Source organism: Ictidomys tridecemlineatus, chromosome 12, assembly GCF_052094955.1.
Source record: "Ictidomys tridecemlineatus isolate mIctTri1 chromosome 12, mIctTri1.hap1, whole genome shotgun sequence".
In the NCBI taxonomy this organism is placed as follows: domain Eukaryota; kingdom Metazoa; phylum Chordata; class Mammalia; order Rodentia; family Sciuridae; genus Ictidomys; species Ictidomys tridecemlineatus.
In genome coordinates this window covers 46,931,715-46,956,132 of record NC_135488.1, presented here as the reverse complement: position 1 = coordinate 46,956,132, position 24,418 = coordinate 46,931,715, and the positions used below count along the sequence as shown (strand labels likewise).

The following is a 24,418-nucleotide window of genomic DNA, read 5'->3' as shown; positions in this document are numbered from 1 at the left end:
AGCTCAGATCCCAGGATCTAGGGTCTTTGGTTCCACGCAGCCTATAGGTTGCCTGTTCCTCCAGGTGTCTGCAGGCCAGTGGCACGAAGGCCCTGGGCCTGGTGGTTTCTTTAGGTGAGTGCAATACGTGTCCACAGTGTCGTGGGACATGATGGACTATAAATAGAAGCAATGCCTGGATACTCCTGGGATCTCAGTGGGCTCAGCCTGTGTGCTGAGAATTGTTGTGACCTCCTAATTAATGGGCCCCCAGAATCCCAGAGAAAAGGGCAAGTCCAGAGCCAGTGGAACCTCAGTGTCTCTGAGAGAACTTTTGGGGTGGGGGGCCGGGATACATTGATGTGATGACTCTGATGCAGAGTCACGTGCTTCGATCCAGGTACAGGTGCTCAGGAGCAGCCTGGGCTGGCACGTGGGTTCCCCACCTCCACACCTGTGGAACATCTTGGGGCTCTGAGAAGCACAGCAGCCTGACCACGTGAGAGCATCTGCTGTCTCTGCGTACAGTGAGCTGGGTTTTCTTCACGTCTCTCAACAATTCCACATAACACCAGCTCTGAACCCAGAGTCCCGGGCACTTAGTTGAGGCTCCATGAGCTCCCACCTCTCTCTACCTGACAGAGCCCTCCTGGCTCCCTCTGCACTCATTACATTGAAGGTGAAAACCTGGAGGGTGGGACTTCCTGTCATCCAGAAGTTCCCAAACACATTCCACTGTTCCTGGAACTCAAATAGTTGGGGTGGGCCACAAGCACCCTGGCCTCCATGTGTGGGCACCATGGTAGTATAATCAAGAAACAGGAAGGAGAGGGGTCGGACTGATCAGTACAGATGGCAGGGCCTAGTACAGAGTGGAATGGAGAGTTCTCACCCGGGGTGATTGTTGTGATGTGCACAAATGCTCTGCTGGTGCTGGGGTGCCCGCATGGTTTCTGGGGTCTTGAAAGACTACAAATGCCCACAGAGTGTTCTCAGATGCACAGTGGGAGGCCCGTTGCAATATGTACATGTGGAAGAAGTAGGAGACCCCCTTAGTGTGGAGGTGCCATCTAGAAGGCAGCCTCACTTCTCTGAAAAAGTTGATTGGAAAAAAAGGGTACGGACCTGTGCCCAAAGGGCCATATATGCTCCTGGAAGTTGGTGGTGGAAATAGTTCTCCATTAATCACTCCCTCACTCACTAATGTCCTTGTGTCCTTGAGAAAGGCTCTCCCTTTCCTGGTTTTCCTGAATAGAAATCCTCTTGCCTCTTGGGTGAATAGGGTTATGGGTTGTGCAGAGGATGTTGGTCCACTGAGCATCTTAGAGACTGTCCTTTATGGAGCCGAATGATCCTCATTGGGGAATGAGGCCAGGGTCCTAACTGTGGTTAGTGTGAGGACACCATGGGTTCAGAGAGGGAAAGAATAACAAGGGAAACTCAGATGTCCCTTCATGGCCCCTGGAGTTAGAGGACTTACCCCTTTGCACCTGGGATCAGGAGACCTCATTTCCTCGAGGACATGCACACTCAGACGTAAATCTTGAGTGTGGGTTCCTTTCTGGGGTCCAGGGCTGTTGTTAGCCACCAGGAATGACAGTGCTCTCCATGCTGAGTGGAGCCATTTTTGCCAGGAAAGAGAGCCCATGGTCACGCCTTGTGCAAAGCATCCCACGCCAGGGGCTCCCATCCCTACATTTCTGTCCTGAAAGGAAGCCACTCAGAGGCAAGGTGGGTCCAACCACCTCCCATGTGTTCACTCAGCACTGTGTTCCAGCATCACCCCAGTTAACAGTCCTGATGGGATTGGACGTGGCTCAGAATGTTACCCTCATGAGCTCTACCCTGCCACAGCTGCAGTTCTGCAGTGGGAGAAACTCAAAACCTCAAAACACATGCACATGAAAGAAAAGAGCAAGAGCCAGAGCCCAAACAGGGCCACATGTGGCAAGGACAGCTGGAGTGCCTAGGTTGGGACTCAGAATGATGTCAGTGGGGTGGCATTGCTGCTGACACCAGCATGATAACAGAGAGCCAGCCCTGCTCATTTTGGGGAGCAGTGTGTTGGGGAAGGCAGCAGAAATTGAGAGGCAGGATTGAGTTTGGCCCTAGGAGGAGGTTGGGTAAAAGGCCAGTGTGGTTTGGAGGGCCTGGGCAGATAGAGAGAGGCCAGGGCACACCCCAAAGCCTGGAGACTGCACTTGATGTCCAGGGTTGTGAAACACCACCTCCCCTCTTACTCACAACTGAGAGCAAGGGGCATTGATGAGTTCAGTTTGTGTGCAGCTGCATCCAAGGTGGCTTGGCTAGGCACCTCTGTTTCCTTGACTCAGGAGGCTGGGAGTCCAGGCTCCACTGAGGCTCGGCTGGGAGGATCGGACTCTGAGTTTATGCCTGTGTTCCTGGTAGGATCCATGTTGGCTGAGCCTCAGTGTTTTTGTAATGAGAGGATGGGTGACTGTCATGTCTTTATCACAGGACACACTTGCTAAATGGATTTGTTTGCTCTGGGAAGGAAAGAGAGAGAGGGGAGTGGTGCTGGAGACAGGGATGCAGACAGGGGTCATGGACTTGGCATAACTCAGTCTTGGAGGTGATATCCCATCACCTGTACCCACTTCAATTCCCATGAATCCAGAGGCTGAGCCCCCTTGAGGTGAGGGGTGAACCGGTTCTGGGCAGCAGGATGCTGTGGTACCTCGGAGTCTCTGTGAGACCCCAACACTAGACACACTTGGCCCTTTTGAAATCTTAGGAGAAGCTTTGGGAAGTTGTATGGCAGAGGGGAGCAGCCTCTGAATCTCAGTCCCCTCCAACTCGCCATGGTGTAGAGAGGGAACTGCAGCCACGATGGGACGGACATTGGCCACGTCCCTGTGTGGGACACAGGCCTGATTGAGTTGGGGTGCATTCTTTGTCTCTGCCCTTCTTGTGATTGTCCCATCTCTACATTTGTGCTTTAGCCACCTGTGAGTCCCATCTCTGGTTTCAGAGAGAATAGAGGGTGTTATGGGCCAATAGACACAATAAACCCTAGAGATTAGATGCTACCCTACTTTCCAGAAAAGACTGGGCACACCATGAGTTGCACAATGATGGGACCAGGGTCCAAAAGCTGCTGAGAGGGAAGGACTGGTTGTGAATGCATTTTTGATGGCTGCAAGCTGGAACTCTAGTGGCACCAAGCAGGGCAGATGCTGGTGGGGATGTTTGGGTAGTTGTTGGTGAACACATGCGCACCTTATATGGGTAGGCATGGAGGAGAAATCAGCAGCTCATAGGGCTTTTGAAAGTGGTCTTATGTGAAAAGAGGCTCAGGTATGGGCACAGGAAATGACATCATTGCCTTGACAATGGATCAAACAGAACATGGAACCCTGGTATCCAGGCACCCACTTAACTGACCAAGCCATCCGAGCTCATTTGGTTGGAGAAACTGGAGTGAGAAGGATGTTCTCCTGTGGTTGCAAACAATGCCGAGCCTCAGGCTCCCAGGAATCTCAGGGGGGCCAACTAGCCCTTTTGTGGATGCACTGGGTGAGGCTTCATCTTAGACGCCAGAGCCTCTGGCGATTGTCGCAGAGGAGCTCAAGAGTAACAGTGAGTAGCACAGGGCAGGTGAGCCCAGCAGGCCCTCTAGTCTGATCCCTGATGAATGGCCCAGGACTCCTATTCTGACTGTGTGTGTGTGTGTGTGTGTTTGTGTGTGTGTGTGTGTGTGTGTACTGATGGGAACTGTCCCATTGTGCTTTGACTCTAGTGTATTGGCACAAGTCATTTTTCTGTTTGTCACCATTTCCATTTTGAACCCACCATTCTTGGTCCCAACCCAGGGTGAAAATGATCAGAACACGGAGGAGCCCTTCAGGGTACAGAGCCTTGAACCTTACAGGCAGGACCAGCGTAGGAATGAGCTCCTGCCTGACATTGGTGGGAGGAACCTACATTTCAGCAGCAACATGGGGTTAATCTCCTGGGATTTCATCCCCACCCAGCAGGTGCTGGATCTCTTGTTCCCAAGGTAAGCACCAGACCACCAAGCCCAAGTGTGTAGCCCCCTCATGCCTGGGTCTTGGGGCTGCCATGTACCTCTCAGGGACCCAAAGGTTTGTGATACCTAATGAGATAGAGGACCACACTCATAGTGGAATGTCAGCCCCGAATGGGACAAGTCCTGGAGGTGCCTGCCACAGCCTTGTAAGGGGAGTGAACTCCCCTCTCAGGGAGAGAAACCATCCTGACTCCAGCTGATCCACAGAGGTCCGTGGAGCAGTCCTCACACACTGGGCACCACAGCTCAATGGTGTGCACTGAGCTCATTCCCAGGTGGACTCAGCGAGGCCAGGTGGTCTTTCTGGTGTGATGTTGGCTTCGTGAAGAACGTAGATCTGTGCCAGAGGCGTCTCAAAACTCAGGCCTTGGGAAAAGCACGTTTGGGTTAATAAAGACATGTTAATTTCCATAGTGGGACAGACCGTCCTAGCTGGGACATAGCTGGACAGGGGCTTTGGACATGGCAGCTCCCACACCCAGAGATATGTGGGAATCAGCAGCTTGGGCTCATTCACTGATGAACATGGAGAAAGCACCCACTGTGTGAAGACACGTTTCCAGTCACGTTTCATAATTCAGTGAAAAATGGGGTGCAAATGACTGCCATTGTGTCCCTTTTCATGGGGGTCAGCCTAAAACCGCAGGTGCCATGAGTACATATCCTACATGTGACTGCATCCCTGACTCCATGGGGCATAACTGCACGTTGTCCTCTTCAGTGACTATGGTGGACCCCTGGACCAACTTCAACATGGAATGGGCTTGGGGTCAAGAGGGTGGGCTCCTGTTTCCAGAATAGGGACCTGCAAGGTGATTTGACTTGGGAAGGCTGAGGAAAGACTGCTCTCCCCAGTGTAGGGTCAGAGGTTTTCTCTGGAGGCCGTGGCGAAGGCAAGGCCAGGGTTTTGCTGACTCCACACCTTCCTCCCCACAGTGCCTCACCTTCCTTCCTGGGCACCTGGGTGAACCTCTACTCCGAGGCTTCCCATCAGCCTCCAGGCTTTCTGAGTCTGCAGCAGCTGCTATCCATGTGGCTCCTGCTGGGTGGCTTGAACCTGGAACACCAAGCACACCACCTCCTGGCCGCAATTGAAGATGGCAAATCAAGCCAGGCAAAGCCTGAGAGCCAGGCGGACTGTGGTGAGTACCTAAGGGTATATGAGGAAAGGTCCGACTCTTGTCCCACTGCAGGGAGTCTGTATGCCTGGTGTTGGGCTGGAAATTAGGACAAGCCTTTGTCCATTCAGGAAGTGACCCCAGTCCGCAAAGAGGTCCTGTGTGGGCTAAGGGCCTGAGTTCTTCCTGGCAGCAGGGGTATTGTCTGTCTGTGGGAAGGTCAGGGCAAGGCAGTCATGTTGGCATCTTTTCTCCTCTAGCTATAAGCTCAGTTCCTGTCATGGCTCCTCAGCCAACCCCAGAGCCAGAGCCTTCTCCCAGGGAAGAGGCAGAGCCGGAGTCCAGGACATCAGGGGTCTCTACTCGGTCCTCCCCAAGGCCCCAATATAACAAGCGGATGAGAGGCAGGTGCCTCATTCACGTCTACCTGGAGAATGAAAACACAACACAGTATAGGAGCATCCTGGTGAGTCTTCGAGCAGGGGAGTCTCCTGGGAGCCCACAGTGGGGAAGACCGAGTCCACAGCAAACACTTTGGACTAGGCCTGTCTTCTTGAACTGGAGCTTCTGGAAGGTCAGGAAGGAGAGCAGAAAGTGAGCAAGAGAGAGGCGGGAGTGCAGCAGCATGCCAGGTCTGGGTGCGAGTTTTGGGGTGTGCAGGTCAGAAGTGCAGGAGTGAGTGCTGGGTCAGAGGAGGTCAGAGAAATATCGAGGGTACAGGCCATCCTCTACTGACCTTGGTATTGAGGAGGAGTATATTGAACCGTGGAGGTTGAAGCACAGGAGTTGGCAGTCATTTTCTTGTGTGTGGGAGGGGATATGTTGCTGGTTGAAGGGAAGGGAGCCATTGTAGAATGATTAGGGTGGGTAGGTGTGGGTCACAGACAACTGGGGGCCTTGGAGGGGCCCATTAGTGTTCTAGTTTGCATGTATGTGAATAGAGATTTAGCGGCTCTCTCTGCAGAATTTTCCTGGGTGTGGAGTATCCATCATGAGACTCTGGTGTCCAGCTGCAGGGGAGCCATGTTGAACCACTGCACCTGCTGGGTCCGAACCTCCTGACACCCTAGCAAGCACTGACACTCTCAAGCCCAGCAGCTTCCATGCCTATCATTAAAGAGTCTTAGTGTGTGTTGTGCCTTGGCTGTCAGGACCAAAGCACCTAGGGTTTGTGCCTGGTCCACACAAAAATGCAGCTGCATCCCAGACCAGAGCAGGGATATGGAAGTGCACTGGACCATTCCTCCCATCTTGATGGGACTAGAGTGTGTCTGTACAAAGCCTTTTGGTCCTTATTCCCTTGTCCCTGTAGGGCATAGCAGGTTGAAGCAAACTCTTGTACCAAGATTGGACTAGAGGCTCATAGGAAGACCCCACATGATCACATGAAGGCCTCAGGTAGCAGGGTATCAAGATGGTGCCCTTGTGTTGAGAGCTCACTTGTCTCTGATTGTCCTTGAGCACTGTCCTCTGGGTAGCTACTCCCAAATTCTCTCTGTGATGAGCTTTCTCCAACTCTGCTCAGGTGACCTGCCAGGACAGGGCTCCAGTCATCATCCGCAGGGCCTTAGATGCACACTTGCTCCAGCAGGAGAATCCAGAAAACTACGAGCTTCTGCAAATTGTCTCGAACCATCAGAGTAAGTGGAGCCATCAGAGGGTAGGGAGCAGTGAGTCACAGTGGGCTCACGATAACTGGGAGCCAAAACACAGTGTGCGTTAGCCCAATGCCCAGGAAGAGTATGGTGGGACTTGTGCACAAAACAAAGTGTAATGATGGGGCATAAATCTGCAGGTTCTTCATGTTCCCCAGGGGCTGTGGACCTGCCTAACATGTTTTCTTTCCTTGGCCTGAGGAGGTATTGCAAAGCTATTATCCACAAGGGGCCAAGAAGAGAGGCTTCTTTGTCTTGTGTCAAAGAAGACAGACAACCACAGGGTGCCTACTTTGGCGGCCTTTCCTGACCAGGATGAGTACATGAGAAAATGAGTTCAATTAAGAATCATTTCTGGCTTCCAATCTTTCTATACATTGCAAACTGAGTCCACTTAGGACCAGAGGCCATTACTAGAGAGAAGAGTGTGGTAGAATAGAACCCTTCACAGCTGTAAACTCTTCTTAGAGAGAGAGAGAGAGAGAGAGAGAGAGAGAGAGAGAGAGAGAGAGAGAGAGAGAGAGAAGAAGAAGAAGAAGAAGAAGAAGAAGAAGAAGAAGAAGAAGAAGAAGAAGAAGAAGAAGAAGAAGAAGAAAGAGGAGGAGGAGGAGGAGGAGGACAAGGATGAGGAGGACGAGGAGAAGGAGGACAAGGAGGAGGAGAAGCAGGAGTAGAAAAATGAAAATAAGTTGAAGGAGGAGACCATGAATAAGAAGGTCAAGATGACTAAGAAGAAGCATGAGGAGAAGATGAAGAAAAACAGGAACAACAAGGAGAAACACAAGCTGAACAAGAAGTATAACAATAAATTGATTAAAAATGTGAATGAGAATTATACTCATGAGGAGGAAATGCAGAAGTGGGGAACTCAAGAGAAATATATTGCTCTGGATGGCACAGCCCTGCTGTGGACATCCTCCACCTACGCTCAACACACCTCCAAACCATACCCCTCCAATTAGTGTAGCCCTGTATGCCTGGATGAATCCACTGGCAAGGTGGAGGCACACACCATCAAGTGCTTTTCCCCAAACCCCCCTGTGATCATTGCTGCAGTGGGGAGAAAACCTTGAACACGTGAGTCTTTGGGGACCAATCCAGATACAAAGTCTAGCTGTTTCTCTTTGTTGGGTCCAACGTGAACTAAGAGGGTCTGGGGCACAAGGGGCTATTTCCTTGAAAGGTGTTCCTGTAGTGGACCTCCTGTGCATAGAGGGTCCTCAGGGAGGAATCAGTGGGGAGTCTTTGGTGGAACAGTAGCTGGATTCGGGGGCTCTCAGGTCTGTGTGTGAGACCTGAGCTGGCAGAGGCTCTCAGTTGTGGGGGATGTTGGGTAGTGTCTTCCTAGAGTGTCACCTACCACGCCTCTGCCCCTGCCTCTCCAGAGCTAAGGATCCCTGCAGATGGAAACGTATATTATGCCCTGGATGGCAGAGTGGATTATAACTTTCTTCTTCGGGAAACAGCTGCCAGCAAGTTGTTTAAAGTCAAGCCAAAGAAGGTAAACAGCCACCTTCTTCAGTCTTTACTCCTGGTGCCACTCCACATCCTCCATGGGGACAAGAACCTCAGGTTCTGGATAGATGTTGTAGAATGCCCACAGAGCCAATGCCAGGCTGGGTGGGGTGCAGGTGCTGGGCTTTGCTGATGTTGTCATCCCCCACAGTTCTTGGAGCCTTCTGTGGCAGTGGCATCCAGGATCCCAGCAGCTGTGAGCAGCAGCTCTGCGGTGGCTGCAGGACCATTACCCCAGGCAACCCAAAGCAATGAGTGCTGCATGAGAAAAGTCACCAGTAGCAGCTCCTCACTGCTTCACCCCAGCGAGCAGGTGGAAGACAGCCGCTTTGTTCACGTCCTCCTAGAGGGACAGAGCCTGAGGGAGACAAAGCGCATCCTGGTAAGCCCGACAGCAGGGCTGCCTCCTGGGTGTCCACACAGTGGAAGGCAGGAGACACAGCTAACCCTGGGGCTGTGGTGGGAAATTAAGAAGAGAGAGGTCAGTCTTAAGGGCTTGACCTGAGGGGGGAGAGCCTCAGCATACCCAGCTTCACCGGTGAGTGGGCCTGTGTATTGTGGGTTTGGCAGGCCAGAAGTGCAGATGGAAGTGCTGTGGACAGATGAAGGCAGAGATATGTCCAGGGTGCAGGCTGCAGTGCCTAGAACTTGGTATTCTCAATGAGTGAGGTTGGAGCAGAGGAGCTGGCAGTGACTTGTCACATGTGTAGGAGGGGTTGTGTTGCTGGTGGCAGGGAAGAGAACCTCCTTAGCATGACTAGGTGTGGAAATTTGGGGTCGGGATCACCTGGGGGGTCATGCCAAAGCTTCGGAACTTCAGCCTTTGCATGTATGTAAATACGGAGCTAAAGGGGTTCTTGGCAGATTTCTATGGATGTGCAGTAGACACGCTAATGCTGCAGGTGTCCAGCTGCAGAGGAGACATGTTCAGTGACTGCCAGTGCTGAGTCAAGTACATCATTACAACCAGACCCGCACCGAGCTTCCAGAGCCCAGGGCCTCTCCAGGCTATCATGAAGCACTCAAGTGCACACTCTTGTATCTGAGTCTGTTTTGTGTAGTGGCAGTCAGGACCAAAATTTTCAGTGCATCTGCCTCTTCTACCCACAAAGGCAGCCTGCATCCCAGAGCACACTTGGTGCGCAGATCCCTGGCCCATTGCTGCCATCTCAGTGAGATGAGAGTGTGTCTGTGCATAGGCAGTTTGGTCTTTGACCTGAGTGGAATGTGGCTCCCCAGGGGGAGGGGAGATGGCAGGTACAGGCAGATATTTGTACCAGGATTGTTCTAGTAGCACGTTGCAAGAACCCAGGGGGTATATGGAGGCCACACTCAGGTAGCAGGATAACAAGATTGTGCCCTTGTATATGTAGCTAAGATTTCTCCTGAATGTTTGACCACAGTCTTCTGGGCAGCTCCTCTAAAAGCCATTCTCTGATGACATTTGTCCCACCCTGATCTAGGTGACATGTCAGGAGAGGGTGACAAGCCTCATCCGCAGGGCCTTGGACCAAAATTTGTTGCAGCATGAGGATGTGGACAACTTCGAGCTGCTGAGAATGATGTCTCTGCATGACAGTAAGTAGGACAATCAGACAGTGGGGAGACATGATCCACAGTGGGCTCAGGATAACTCACAGCCAAGAGAAAGTGGGCCTTGGCCCTAAAATAGCCAGAGTGTGGTGGGCCTGGTGCAGGAAACCAAGTGCAGTGATGGGCGTGTCCAATGTGGAGGTGTTCAATGAGGCCCCAGGGGGCTGCTGGACCTCCCTAAACGTGTTCTCCCCTGGACCTGGTCTGGCAATGCAAAGGTAATATCGATGAGGGCAAGGCAGAGAGAGGCTCAATCCATCATCAGTTTGGTTTATGGCTCACTGATAAGGATGCCTTCAAAGGAAGAGGAGCAGAGCATGGGTCCTGATTGGATGAGCATTGCTATGGACGGAAGCAGCACAGGTCCCAATCCATGGCCAGGATATGAGAAGTCCTGCCTACTCAAGAATGTCAGGATTGCAGCAACTAGGAACAGGACTCAGTGAAGAGGAAGTCAAGGCCAGGGGACACCCTGTTTGGGTTCTTTTGGGAACAATTCCAAATCCTCTGTGCCTGGGTGCCCATCTCCTGAAGATATCAGAATGGCCAGGTTATTATTCCTTCCAGCAACAAAGAAGGGCATCTGAAGAACAGAGGCCACAATGCTGAGCTGTCCACAATGCCAGTGCTCTTTCCTTTCTTGTGAGCCCGACACTCCTAGCCTCCACCATCCCAGCCTGTCCACAGTAGAACCCACCATCTGTCGGGCACGTAAGTGAGTTTTCCCATTTTCACACACCGCCTCATTTGAGTTGGCTCTGTCTCACACATGAGGAAGACTGAGGTGCAAGGAGCTGGGCAAGGGGCAGTGTCTGCGAATCTCAGGGACTTGGGAGGCAGTGCAGGGGGATGGGGATTTCCAAACAGCCTCAGAAACTTCGGGAGACCCTGTACCCAAGTAAAAAGGCCTGGGAATGGTCTCAGTGCTTAAGTGCCTCTGGTTTTATCCCTAGTAAAAAAATAAGCCAGTCAAAAGGAATTACCAAACCGAGAATCTACAAAGGTGATTTCAGAAACAGACTTTCAACCCAAGCATCAGTTGAGAGCAGGCTCCAGACCAGGGGAGGTTTGTGTGTAACAGACGTCAAAAGGGAGGACTACGGGGGGCCTGGAACCCACTAGGTGTGATGGCATCTATGCCTTATGGCAGGAGGGTGGCAGTGATGCTGGCCCTCTCCTAGATTTTGGAAACCTTGTTTTCATTGGGGAAGCTTTATGGAGGTGGAATCTATTTTAGCAATCCTGGTCCAGATGAGGTGCTGACTACCACAGGTAGAAGCCTATCCAGAATGTGGTGTCTTATTCAGTCTTTCCTCACTGTGACGATGACAAAGAAAAGAAGTCACTTGTCTTTGGTCTTGGTTTCACTCCTGGCCATTGATTGAGAACTGATTTCATCTTGGACTACTGAACAGAGGCTGCATCTGGGCAGAAGAGTGTGATTTGAACTCCTTAGGACACCCCACCATTGCCAGAGAAAGAAGGAGAAGGAGGAGGAGGAGAAAGAGACACTCCTGAGTGGGGAGAGTATCACATGATGAAGAGCAGGAGGAAGAAAAAGGAAAAGAAGGAGGTGAACATAAGGAAAGGTGGAGGGAGATACACAAGAAGAAGAACAGGAAGGAATCATGTAAGAACAAGAAAAAGACCCAGAAAGAACTACAAGAAGATGCAGGGTAGAAAGAAGAGCCAGAAGTAGAACAAGAACCAGAATACAAGTACCAAGCAGACAGCTCCTGATGAGAAACAAGGGGAAGGAGAGCGAACCTAGAAAACAATAGAGTTCTCCAGGGCACCACCCTGCTGAAGTCCTCCCATGTCCATGCCCAACACTCCTCTGATGGATACCACCTCCCCTCCGCGTTTTCATCCATGAGTGGATTCATCCGGGGCAAGGGGATGAATTCGCCCACCATCCAACGCTTCCCTGAATGCCCATGTATGAGCATGACTGCCCTGGGGAGAAAGGCCTAAGCACAGGAGCCTTTGCCAATCCTGATGCAGAGCCTAGCAGTGTCCCTTTGGCAGATCCAACCTGCACTGAGAAGTTCTGGGCCCAAGGTGCTGTTTCCATCGCCAGGTGCTCTTTTGGTTTAGAATCCTGTACATCATCTTCTCCAGGGAAGAATCACTGAGGGAGTCTTTGGTGGCACTGTAGCTGGATAGGAGGGCTCTCAATTCTGGTGCAGGCTCGCCCTGGCGGAGACTCTCAGGGGTTGTGGGTGTTTTGTGGTACAATCCTTGAGTGCCATCTAACAATTCTCTCCACTTCGCTCTGCAGAAATCAAGGTCCCTGACCACTCACTCATGTATCTGTCCATGAATCCACAAATAAAGTATTATTTCATCGTGAGGAAACGCCGCGAGGTCAAGGGAAAGGAGGTAAACACCTACCTTATTCAAGCTGTACTTGTGCTGCCATTCCACTCCCACCTGGGGAAATAAGAAGCCTGAGCACCTGCACATATGTGCTAGAAGCCCATAGAGCCACCTGACAGGCTGGGGTGGCTTTCTGTTTCTGGGTTTGCTGATGTTTTATCCCCCACAGTTCTCAGAATCAACCTGCAAGTCCTCCAGGCCGCTTTCCCACAAGCAGGTGGGAGACACCTGCTTAATTCGTGTCCACTTAGAAACACAAAGTCCAAAGATGGCCAAGACTGTTTTGGTAAGCCTGGGAGCAGGGGTGTCCCCTGGTGCTTACACCTGGGTGGGGAGCAGACACTGGTCCAATACCATGGACTACTCATGCCCTCTTGAATTTGGAGCTTCTGGATGATCAGGAGGATAGATGGGAATCAAGAAGGGAGAGGTCAGTGTGAAGGGCTGGAGCTGAATTGAGGGAGAGCAGCAGCTTGTCCACCGCCATGTCTGAGGGAGTCTGTGTGTCAGGTGGCAGCATGCAGTCCAGAAGGGCAGAGGCAGGTATGTGTGACAGATGAGAACAGGACAGGACCTAGGTTGCAGGTTCCCCTGTATGGGATGTTGACGTCTATGGAGGAGGACAGCAGTGTGAGGTTCTGCATGTTCCTTGAACAAGGAGCTGAGAGGGTCTCTCTGCAGAGTCAGTATGGATGTGGAGCAAGCACACTAAATGTCCAGGTAACCCAATGACCACCCTTGCTGGATGAGGTGCCCTCCTACACCCCAGCCAGCACTGAGCCTCTGGAGGCCAGGAGCTCTCCTGGCTATCTTTTGTCATTCCTGTGTGTGGTCATGTTCCTGGGTCTGTTTTTGGCCCTGGAATCCAGACCAAAGCCTCTAGGTTTTGTGCCTAGGCCATTCCCAATGCTGCCTGCATCCTGGGGCAGACCTGGGATCTTGGAGACTATTGTCCCATTCCTCCCAACTTGTGGGATGAGATTGCATCTGTATGCAGATAGTGGGGTCCTTTCACTTCGAGAGAAATGCAGCTCCACAAAGAGCAATGGCAGGCCCAGGAAGTCCTATGTACAAGGATTGGGCTAGTAGCCTATGGGAAGAGCCCACGCGATGAGCAGGAGTTCAGCCTCAGGTAGTAGGGTCATGGATGTTGCCCTTGTATTTAGAGTGGAGGTGCCTCCAGAATGCCCCTGCCCACTGTCCTTGAGTAGTCACTTCAAGGCCCATTTCCTGAAGGCCTGTCTCCCATGCTGCTCCAGGTGACCTGCCACGATCGGGCTCCTGTCGTCATCCGCAGGGCCCTCGAGCTACACTTGCTTACTCAGGAGAAGCCGGAGGAATATGAGCTGGGCCAAATCATCTCTCACCATCAGAGTAAGTGGGACAATCAGATGACAGAGAGCAAGGGTCAGGATGTGTACTCAGGTCAACTCTTAGCACCAAAGAGTAGTCTCTGACCCCCAAGAACACTCCAACAGGGTGTGTTGGGCTCGTGCACAAAGCCAACTGCACTTCTGCTGGTGTAAGCTCTCCAGGTGTTTTGGTATACCCCAGTGGCTAGTGCGGCTCCCCACCAGGTGCCCTGCCCAGGACATGAGCAGGCATCTAAAGCTGACATCAGTGAGGAGTGAGGAGGAAAGCCTCTTTCCAGGAGCAGTATGGTTCTGTGGTCTGGGATATGAGTGGTTTCAGAGGAACATGGGAATGCATGGGCTAAAGATGGAACTGGAATTTTGTGGACTGAAGCAGTAGGATTGAAAGCCTTCTGTGTGACCAGAAAACCACTGCCTTGGCAGAGAATTGCCAAGATTCTAGCAAGCAGTAACAGGATGAAATTGGGAAGAAAACACAGCCTGGGAGACAGCTTGAATCATCTGTTTTTGCATAAATTCCATGGTCTTCCGCACCTGAGTCCACTAGCCAAGGAGTGATCACAATAGCCAGGTTATGATCCCTAACTAAAGTCAGATGAGGGCTTCCTGAGCACGTAGCCACAGAGCTCATCTGATAATTATGTCAGCGCTTTTTCATTGGTTGGTTGGTTGGTTTTTGTGAGCCAAACACCTCAGCAGCCATTATCCTAGCCTATGTATGCTAAAGACCACCATCCCAATGAGTTCTAGGATCACTTGTCTCCTATCTTAACCTACTGTTAGGTTAGTAGAATCAATGGAAGAGGAAGTCTGTCTGGGGCCTTGGTAGCCTAAGAAATTCATAGCAGAGATCCCCACATCCAACCCAGAAGGGATGGAGAACAGGCTCTAGGTTAGAGGAGGGCGACAGGAAAGAGGTGTTCAGAGGAAGGAGAAGCTGGCTGTTGTATTCCCCCACTCGGGGTCTTGGCACCACTGGGCCATACACCATGTTGGAGGGAAGCAGTCCCTTTGCTGGTCTTTGGAATCATTGTTCTCAGGAGGGCAGCATTTGGAATGTGGCCTCCATTCTCAGAAGCCTGGTTCACATGGAGGCAGGCTCCACCAATGCAGAAGCGTGGCTCTAATGTGGTATCCGTGCTGGTCAGCCTGTCCTCACTGTGGCCATACTTGAGGAATCCTAGGCCTTTTCTCTGGGTTTCATAGCTTTCTCTTTGGTTGTGCACTGAGGCTGTCCATAAAGCTCTAGTGTGTGGCAGTGAAGAGCTCCTCAGCCCTTGCCAAACAGGCATAGACTGGGAGAGAGAGAACAAGGCTGGGAGAGAGGGAGAGAGAGAAAGACGGAGAGGAGAAGGAGGACCTCTGCTTGGAGAATGAGGATTCAGTGGAGCCAACAGGGACAAGGTACTGTTGCCCAGGGCGCACCCCTGTTTAGGTCTTCCTCCACCCATGCTCAACCTTTCTTCCAGTCCCTCCCACCTCCCAGTAGTGTATTCATCTTGAATGAGAATTTCATGTTGACATCAGAGCACTCACCATCCAATGCTTCCCTCCAAACCCACCTGTGAAGATGGCTCATGTGGCGGTCTGAATCTTCGGCACAGGAGCCTTTTGTGGGAGATTTCAGATGCAAACCCTAGTGGTGTGCTTTGGCAGATGCAAGAGGACCTGGGATGTTTTGGAGTCCAAAGCCTTTGGTAGGAACAGACATTAGGTCTGTTGAAGCGCTCTGCCTAGTTCTTCCTCAGGGAGGACTGTGGAGGCTGTCTTGTTGGTATTGGCGCTGAATTGGAGAGCTCTCAGGTGTCTGGCTCAGTTAGTTTCTGGCACAGGCTCTCAGATGTTGGGGTGTCCCAGGGAGCACCTCCTGAGCCACCTTATTTTGTACACCCCTCTCTCCCCAGAGCTGAGGATTCCAGCGCAGGCCAACGTATTTTACGCAAAGAACCCTCACACAAAACCCAACTTCGTGCTGAGGAAAAGGAGCCTCTCCCAAAAGAATGATGAGTGGATCCAGCCTCAACCTCCCTCTCGTCCTGCAAAGAAGGCTCCAGCCCTCCTGAGGATGCTTGCAAAACCATTCTGCTGCTGTGTGCCTGGGCGGGGCTGAGGCAGCCCAGGAATATTTACATTGATTACTATTTGCTTCAAAGTTTGAATCTATAGTTTGCCATTGTCTTTGACCTTGTTTAGTAACACAGTTGTTACCCTATCCTGTATTTGTTGTTTCCATTAATATATTATTATTTTAAAATATATATGTTTTTGTTACCTGATCTACTGTGATGATTTGTTACCTGATCTACTGTGATGGTTTTTGATCAAAATTGTGCATTTGATGATAATGAATGCCATGCATTTAGGAACCTGTAGACTCTAGACAATGAATGAATGTCTACTGTTGCATGGACTGGTCTGCAAAGTCCTGTAGCATTTGAGCTTGTGTGAGGGCTTTATAGGGCTTGCAAAAAGTCCAGGTCAGATGGTCCTGCATGAAGCTTAGCTCCTAGTGGTCTCCTCCACAGCATAAGGGCCAAGGAGAAACCCACTTCCACACAGAAGATGGGAAGCTACCTTATGAAGGTGATCGTAGGTGTGGGACCCTCTTGCTAGGACCCTTTTTCTATTGGGCCAAAACTGTGCTCTGAATGAGCTTGCTGAGAAGAGCTTGGAATTTCCTGATTGAAACAGTTCATGCAAGCTGCTTCCACTTGCAGGAACAAAGCGTGTTCTTGTTGAGCACTTTGGGCTGTCCCAGGTTGAACTAGAGTGTGTCAGAAGCACTTGTAATGATTGGCATTCACGGTTTCACATTGAAGCCTCTGTGCCATCTGTCAACCACTGATGGCTGCAAGTGGGTGCCCTGCCTTTCAATGAGTTTTCTGAAAAAGTAGGAGTTTTGAAGAACTGATCTTCTCAGCATTCCCCTTGCCTCCCCAAGTTGGGTGATGTCAATTATACAGGCTTCCTTGGGAGCACACATTTTATATTGGGCTGGAATTGGAGTCTGGATGTGATTGCTGAAAATAGCTGGGGAATGGGAGAATGGAAGCTGTTTGCTGCAAGCAGTTTCAATTTGCTTTGTTGATTAACTTTGTTATAAGTGAGCACATGCTATTTTTTTTTTCCTGTGGACCTAGAAGAATTCAAAACTGCTTCTTACAGGTGACAGGCATGCTTACACATTGAAGCCTCTGTGCCATTGATAAAAAAACAGTTCACTCATGTGGGCACCTGCACTTCAAGTGAATGTTGTAAACAAGTGTGACAAATGGATGTCAGTGAGACTTTGGAGAACTGATCTTTTCAGCTGGTCCTCTTTTCCCCTGAAAGTTGGTGATGCTAGATTCAAGAGAACTCTTTCTGGCACCCTTCGTGTTTCATGCCTGAACTGTGCTCTGAAAGTTCTTGAGGAGAACAGCTTAGAAGTGCAGAAGTGAAGCTGTTTGTGGAAGCAGCTTCAAGTGGCACAAGCTAACTTGTTCTCAGTGAGCACATGGGGATTTTCCCTGGTTGAAGCAGTGTGAATGAGAATGGCTTCTCAGAGCTGGTAGGCATGTTTGCATTTGGCAAACTTTGCCATCTGTCACCCAGAGTTCCTTGCATGAAACCTCCATTTCCAGTGTTTTCAGAAAGGTCTGATGAGTGGGTTTCCATGGAATTTTGTGGAATTGATCTTTTCAGGCAGTCCTCATTGCCTTCTCAAAATTGTTGATCCTGGTGCAAGGGCTCTCTTGTCAGCCAACATTGTATTTTGGGCCTGACCTCGGCTCTGAATGTACTTGCTGTACTTCCCATCTTTCCTCTCTCTGGTCCACTCCTCAGATCCCATCCTCCTTTCAATAGGGCCTCATCCAGGAAGCCTGCCCATGTGCCTCCCACTTGATTTCAACTTCTCCAGTGCACTTATTTTCAAAGCAGAGACTCCCAGGAGAGAGGGCTCTCCATTCTGCACACTGAAATTTCTCACCAGGGAGGACTCCTCCATGCTTGGATGGCAGGGCTGCAATCACCTGGAAGGTGGAAATAGGAGGCTTCCAGGGGGCTGGTGGTGTGCCTAGCCAGGATGCTGGTCACTGCAGTGCTTTTAATCTATGGGCCTCAAGGAGCCTTATGCTGCAGATTTGTGTACTTCTGCATCTGTATGCACACAGTTCTTCATGTGGGGAAAAAAGCAATGTTCTCAAAGTTTGCTTTATATTATACTCAACTGGGAATTTACAAACCCCAGTGTCCCATCTTAGCCCAGAGCCATTCCATCAGCCCAGGGCCAGTGGGTGGTCCAGCAGTCAGTACTATGCACAGCTCCCAGGTGGCTCCAGTGTGTAGCTGAATTTGAGAGCCAGTGTACTGTAGGATTTGCCCTTGAGGTTAGAATTCATTGACTTCCTCTTATGTCATTTCACTGGTTCAGGATATTCCTTGTCTCATGAACTATTCTGTGAAATCTTCAAGTTAGCCATCTCTGGTCATTTCTTCCCTTTGATGGCACCTGGTTCAACAGCTTCTTCTTGGGTGGGGTCGGTCATGGGCAGTCCTGGGTAACAGAGAGGGACAGGAAGACCATAATGTGGAATGGTGGTGTAGAGAGTAAGGGTGGGGCCAGAGCCCACACTGTGGCTAGGGTAGGGAAGGGATCTGAAGAGATTACCTTGAAAGCGAGCTCTGGCTGCAGTTAACCAGGAATCAGGGCCTGGAAATGGAAGCCATGACAGGGCTTCTGACTAGAAAGGACACATCTTTCTGGGCTCAGTTGAAGGTCCATCCAGGCAGAGGAAAACAGAGAGGATGCAGGAGAGGGGATGGTCTAGATCACAGAGCAGCTCCGTCATCATATCTTAGAGAATGGATTATTTTCTTCCAGTTGTTGGTAAATGCTAATTCATTCACGTGTTACATTCACATCCACCTCGTCCATTGGAAAGGCTGCTCAACCACCACAGGCAGTGGTATCTTGGTGAATGTGTGCATTCTAAAAGGAGGTGAGGTTGGCGCCAATAGAGTGTGTGGGCGCTCAGGCATTGGCAAGCTTGCTTTGGAGAGTGAATCCTCTAAATGTCATTGGGCTGTTTTTGAAAGATCGTGTGGTTTGGCTAGACCTAGAATGCTTCCACACAACTTAGCATGGTGTATATTTTAGAGAGCATGATCACTGAGGGGCAGGTTGCTGGTGTGAAGCCGTGAGCATTAACATCTATCAAGTTTCTCACCTGGAGTTGGCTACCTACAACTGGTGACAGTGTTTTGCTCCTACGGAGCAATACTGAACAAGTCTCTGGGCCAGTAATCCATTGCCGAACTACATCACCAACAAAAAGACACTGAGTGAAGGTGAGGACCAGAAGAGCCCGGGAACCACCTGACAGCAGCCCTGAAGTCCTGAGCTCTGGCACATCATATGCCAACTCAACTGGGTATCAACCTCTTCCTGGGCTCATTAGAACTGTGTGCTTCAACTTTCAGAAACAAATGCAGAATGATAGAATCTTCTCTGAGGACACTTTTCTAAGTCTTGTTTGCAGCACATCTTCTAAGTCTTATTTGCAGCATGTCTTCACTGGAATGAGTAGTCATTTGGCATTCTGTTGTACTTAAAATTTCATGAGATTCTACCCTACTTGATAGGTTGTGTGAAAGTGACTCGGCCTGAATGCATTTTACATGCCAAAATATGGCTTGTCTTTTCCCCTAAACCTATCAGGGCAATCAGAGCAGCCAAGGAGTACTATAAATTCAGGCACAAAATGGCCAGATAGACTGGGATCACTGTATATCTTTCTAGAACCTTCTTTCATGCTCTGGCTTCCCTGAGGTAAAGTGTGGAGACTCTGTGATCCAGATTTGTTAGCAAGTAGTTTTCTTGGGAGGTGATGCTAGAAAACTCCAGGTGGGAACAGGAAGTGATTAGGAACTGGAAGACAGGGTGTACCAGCCAGTTGTTGTCACTGAGTGACTAAGCACAGTCCTGATAAGGAGTGCTGGGGGTCCATGTAGATCATGCTGCTAATAGAAGCCCTCCTACAGGGTGAGAGAGCTGGGGGTTCTCCACCCACTCCTGCCAGCCATGGCGGGAAGCTGCTGCTGGCCTTCACTGTAGGCAAATGGGCCATGGTGCTGGGGGCTGGAGGTCAGCTGGGGTGTGAAGAAATGGCATAGTGCTGGACAATGTCATCCAGCTTTGAATCCCCAGACTGGGATCTTTAGCAGGGCAAGGTCAGAGACTGTGCTCAGTGCAGCGTCTACTTCTCAGCATAGTGCCAGGCACACAGCAGACCTTCATCAATACCCGTGGAATGCGCTGGCTCGCCCCAGCCCTTCTCTAGGCCTCTCACCTGGGCTCTCTCTGCTGGTCCTGTCTGTTCTACTATATTCAGCTCTTGCTTCTTCGTATTTCGCTTTCCTGAATTGTGTCCTCTTTCTCCACACTCCTGTGGTCCCAAATGGCTGTGTGGCGGGGCTGTGGCAGAGAGATCTCATTACTACCAGAGATGGAGTTTTTAAACCAAATAAGACACGTGCTCTGTGGCTTAGAATTGTCTTCAGCATAAGGTGAGGCAGAAGATTTGAAATTAGGATTGTCCTCCCAATCTTAAGGCATGTAATCCCTGTGTGCAGACCAGGAAGTGCCCTGGGCAGAAAGGCAGGTGTGGGTTTGGAATCAGAGACCAGCATGAGAAGAACACTTTCACTGCTTACTGGACAATGACCTAGGGCATGTTCTGTAACCTCTTGGGACCTCAGTGTTTGCATATCTGAAATGGGGATAGTTGTATGACTGACTTCAGGAGGTGGGTAGAGAGAATCCTAGAAGTAGAGGAAGAAAACACACAGCATCTGTGAAGCACCCGGCCCCCACCTTTAGTCTTTCCATGATTTTCTAAGCGTGTGTTGATTGACTGTTGGTTACAGCATGCCTGTAGATCTACCTGAGGTCCCGTCTAATTTTGCCCAGTTGCCACATTTGCAAGGACACCTTCTAATAGAATTGGATCTAGGAAGCTGGGGTCCCTTTGCAGAACATACAGGATCCACAGCAAAGTTCAAGCCCTGAGACAGAGGGCTTCTGCTGGTGTCCTCATGTCCTCGTGGGCACTGCAATGCCTTTCTCCACCGATGTTCATTGAGAGCCTGGTCCAGGCCAGGCAGGGCTCCCTGCTGAGGATGTGGCAGAGAAAGAAGCACATGCCTGGCTGGCTTGTAGGGGAACAGTCGGGGGCAAGACAGGCCAGTGGTGAAGACAAGACCAGTTAGTTGACTTGTCTGAAGGTCTTGGAGCCAAGCACTCTTCTAAGCACGTTATCATAAAAGCTTCCTCATCCCTCAATAGTTGCAAGAGGAACAGTGCTTTGGTTGTCCCCATTTTCCATAGGTGACAACTGAGGCACTGACAGATCAGGTCACTTGGCCAAGGTCATGGAGACAGCACAGGGGGAAGTGTTGGCTGCAAACCCTCCCATGTGGCTCAGGCTTTGGGTTCTTTATCCCCCACGGCCTGCAACCTCTTGGTCATGCTGTGGCCCCTGTGACCTGTCTGTCACCAAATAGTGATTCACTGCAGGGCCTTTCTCGAGTCCTCTTCCACCTCAGAGTGCCTGTGTCTCACAGAGAGTTAACCAGTTTCCTGAGCCCCACTGGAGTTCCTGGTTTTGCCAATCTGAAGGTCCCAGGTGACCCTGGAGCTGATGGGTCTCAACACAGGTGACTTTCCTCCTCCCCTCAGGTCATTTGACAATGCCTTGAGACCTTTTGTGTTATCACAAGTCAGAGGTGCTGGTGCACAACTCAGGTAGAGGCCATGGGTGCTGCTGAATGTCTACACTGCACGGGGAAGACCTCTACAGACTAAGAAGGCAGGTGTGGGTTTGGCATCTGTGAAGCACCCCACCCCCGTCATTAGTCTTTCCATGATTTTCTAAGCGTATGTTGATTGGCTGTTGGTTACAACATGCCTGCAGATCTACCTGAGGTCCTGTCTAATCCACACGGATGGAGAAGCTCACTTTTGCTCAGTTGCCACATTTGCAAGGACACCTTCTAATAGAATCGGATCTAGGAAGCTGGGGTCCCTTTGCAGAACATACAGGATCCACAGCAAATTCAAGCCCCTGAGACAGAGGGCTTCTGCTGGTGTCCTCATGTCCTCATGGGCACTGCAATGCCTTTCTCCACTGATGTTCATTGAGAGCCTGGTCCAGGCCAGGCAGGGCTCCCTCAACACAGGTGACTTTCCCCCTCCCCTCGGGTCATTTGACAATGCCTAGAGACCTTTTGAGTTATCACAAGTCAGGGGTGCTGGTGCACAACTCAGGTAGAGGCCATGGGTGCTGCTGAATGTCTACACTGCACGGGGAAGACCTCTACAGACTAAGAAGGATGTGGCCTGATGGGCCAAGGGCGCCAAGGTGAGGAACCCAGTGTGGAGTACAAGCACATGAGCTTGGGTGTGTTCAGGTATGGCCTCGGGGCTTGTTTCAAATGTGGCTTCTGTCAGTGCAAAACTCCAGCACCTCTGAGTGGCAGCGTTTCTGACAAGCTCTGAGCAGCAGTGTATTCTGAAATTTTTTTGTATACATATAATTTTACCCATTTTCACAATTATTTGATAGGTGTCAAGAATGTTTTAATTGTTAGAATTTGCGTGTGTGTGTGTGTGTGTGTGTGTGTGTGTGTGTGTGAGGTTTGGAAACAGGGCATAAATTTGGCCTTCTTCATGGGCCATATTAGTATACACAACTGCTAACAGATGCTTAGCAGTAATTATAAGTCACATTTCCTTCCTTTAATCTTTCCATGAAGATGTGCCTTTCATGTGTAAAGACAAGTGTTTTCAAAATTGACTCTCTGGACAGATCTTTGGGCTCAGGTGTCAGTGTTCCAAACTGTGCCAGAAAACACCAAATCTGATTTCACAGGCTGGGCTGTCCTTAGCTCTGGCCTCCAAATTCATTCCCCTTCCTGGCTGTACAACCCATGAGACTTGCCAGAAAGGAAGAGCCATGGAAGACTTTAAGGAGGACAGCCACAGGATCCTCTTTGCTCCTAGCCTCTTGAGAAAATAATAAAAACAATAACATCAAGCAAACACAGGTCTAGAACCTTCTTCTGTAAATAATTAGTATTTACCATATTGATATGTATGCCGTGGTCCAAATTGTATTTCAGAGAGAGAGAGAGAGAGAGAGAATGTTGTGTGTTTGATTCTGATAATTCTATTAGCTGCATCTGGATAGCACTTGGCCTCCTTTCCTAGCAGGGAAAGACCTGAAGTCAATGTCAGAGCTTGTTCGTGGTGTAGCCAAGTTGTCTCTGCAGCATTTTCAATGCTAGAGCATCTGTTCTGAGAATTTTAGTATAGCACCTAATTTTTTTTATCTTTGCAGGAACTTGCAAATGTGGGTGTTGAATGAGGGGTATCCATCAGAGGAGAAAAGCCATTGTTTTGGAGATGGGGAATGTCTAAAGGCTTGTTAGAATGAGTGGAATGAGGTCACTTAAGACTTCAGTGAGAGATAGCAAAAGCAGGGATAGGGGGGTGGGGTTATGGCTCAGAGGTAGAGCACTCACCTCACATGTGCAAGGCCCTGCGTTCAATCCTCAGCACCACATAAATAAATAAATAAATCAAGTTATTAAAAAGAAAAGCAGGGGTGATGGTGGATATACAACAAGCCTCTGAGATGTTATTTCTTTGTCAGGAGGTAGCAGGACATTGGAGCAATGCCTGTGCATCCACTGCTCAGTTCCATCTTGGGGGCAAACCCAGCACTGCAAGTTGATGAGGAACAGGACATAGGAAAGCCATCTTTACTGCAGATGATACGATTGAGCATCTGGCTCATCCCAGAGGATGGGGGAGGCAGATGCAAGCCAGGCTTGGAGGACCCCATGGAGTACCACCAGGTGACCAACAGCCAGTTCAAAACTCTATTGTTCCTTAGAAAACTTGGATTAGAACCACCATTTGGCCCAACTACCCCACTCCTCGGTCTATACCCAAAGGACTTAATATCAGCATACTGTAGAAAGGCAGCCACACCAATGTTTATAGCAACTCAGTTCACTATAGCTAAACTGTGGAAGCAACCTAGATGTTCTGCTGTGGATACAAAAACATTATCCTATATAAACACAATGGACTAATACTCAGCATTAAAAGAAAATATAATGATGGCATTTGCAGGTAAATGAATGGAGTTGGAGACTATCATGCTAAGTGAAGTAAGCCAATCCCATAAACCCAGAGTCTGAATGTTCTCTCTTAAAAAATAGATGCTGATCCAAAATGGAGGGAATGTGAGAAATGGAGAAATTTTGATCAAATGGGAGGGAGGAGAGGGAAGGATGTATGGGGCAGGATAGATGGTGGAATGAGATGGACATTATTCCCCCAGGTACATGGATGAGTAACATAGGGTGCAATGCTACATCATGTCCAATTAGGTAAATGAAAAGTTGTGTTGCAATAGTGTACAGTGAATCCAAATGCATTCTTGCCGGGGTCCTGCCCTAGCGGGGTCCAGGGAGTCCTGAAGGATGAGTGGCGTCGGCGAAAAGATGAGACAGGAGTCGTTCCATTGGAGCAATCTCCAGAGAGAGAGCTCATGCAGCTTTCTCTGGGTCATCTTTTATTACAATTTTTCTCATCATTATAGATTCAGAATACGTCATTGATTATATAATTTAAAACTTTGCCGAGACATGACATTTCCTTAACCATGATCAGGGGTACAAAAAATGTAACATTAATTTACATTT

General features: G+C 49.9%; 1 protein-coding gene across 2 annotated transcripts; it reads left to right on the top strand.

Annotated features, from left to right (window-relative positions):
* Nucleotides 1–3,696: 3,696 nt before the first annotated feature.
* On the top strand, nucleotides 3,697–15,939 carry LOC144369315 (uncharacterized). Of its 2 annotated transcripts, XM_078028889.1 has the most exons (11): nucleotides 3,697–4,000; nucleotides 4,967–5,172; nucleotides 5,409–5,614; nucleotides 6,674–6,788; nucleotides 8,189–8,304; nucleotides 8,470–8,700; nucleotides 9,782–9,896; nucleotides 12,193–12,293; nucleotides 12,460–12,576; nucleotides 13,550–13,664; nucleotides 15,568–15,939. In XM_078028889.1, exons 1-11 carry the CDS (start codon nucleotides 3,708–3,710, stop codon nucleotides 15,771–15,773), a joined length of 1,821 nt encoding a protein of 606 aa, XP_077885015.1. In that variant the 5' UTR covers nucleotides 3,697–3,707; the 3' UTR covers nucleotides 15,774–15,939. The 2 variants fall into 2 exon arrangements, with proteins under 2 accessions (XP_077885015.1, XP_077885017.1); XM_078028891.1 differs by lacking the exon at nucleotides 12,460–12,576.
* The last annotated feature ends 8,479 nt before the right edge of the window (nucleotides 15,940–24,418 follow it).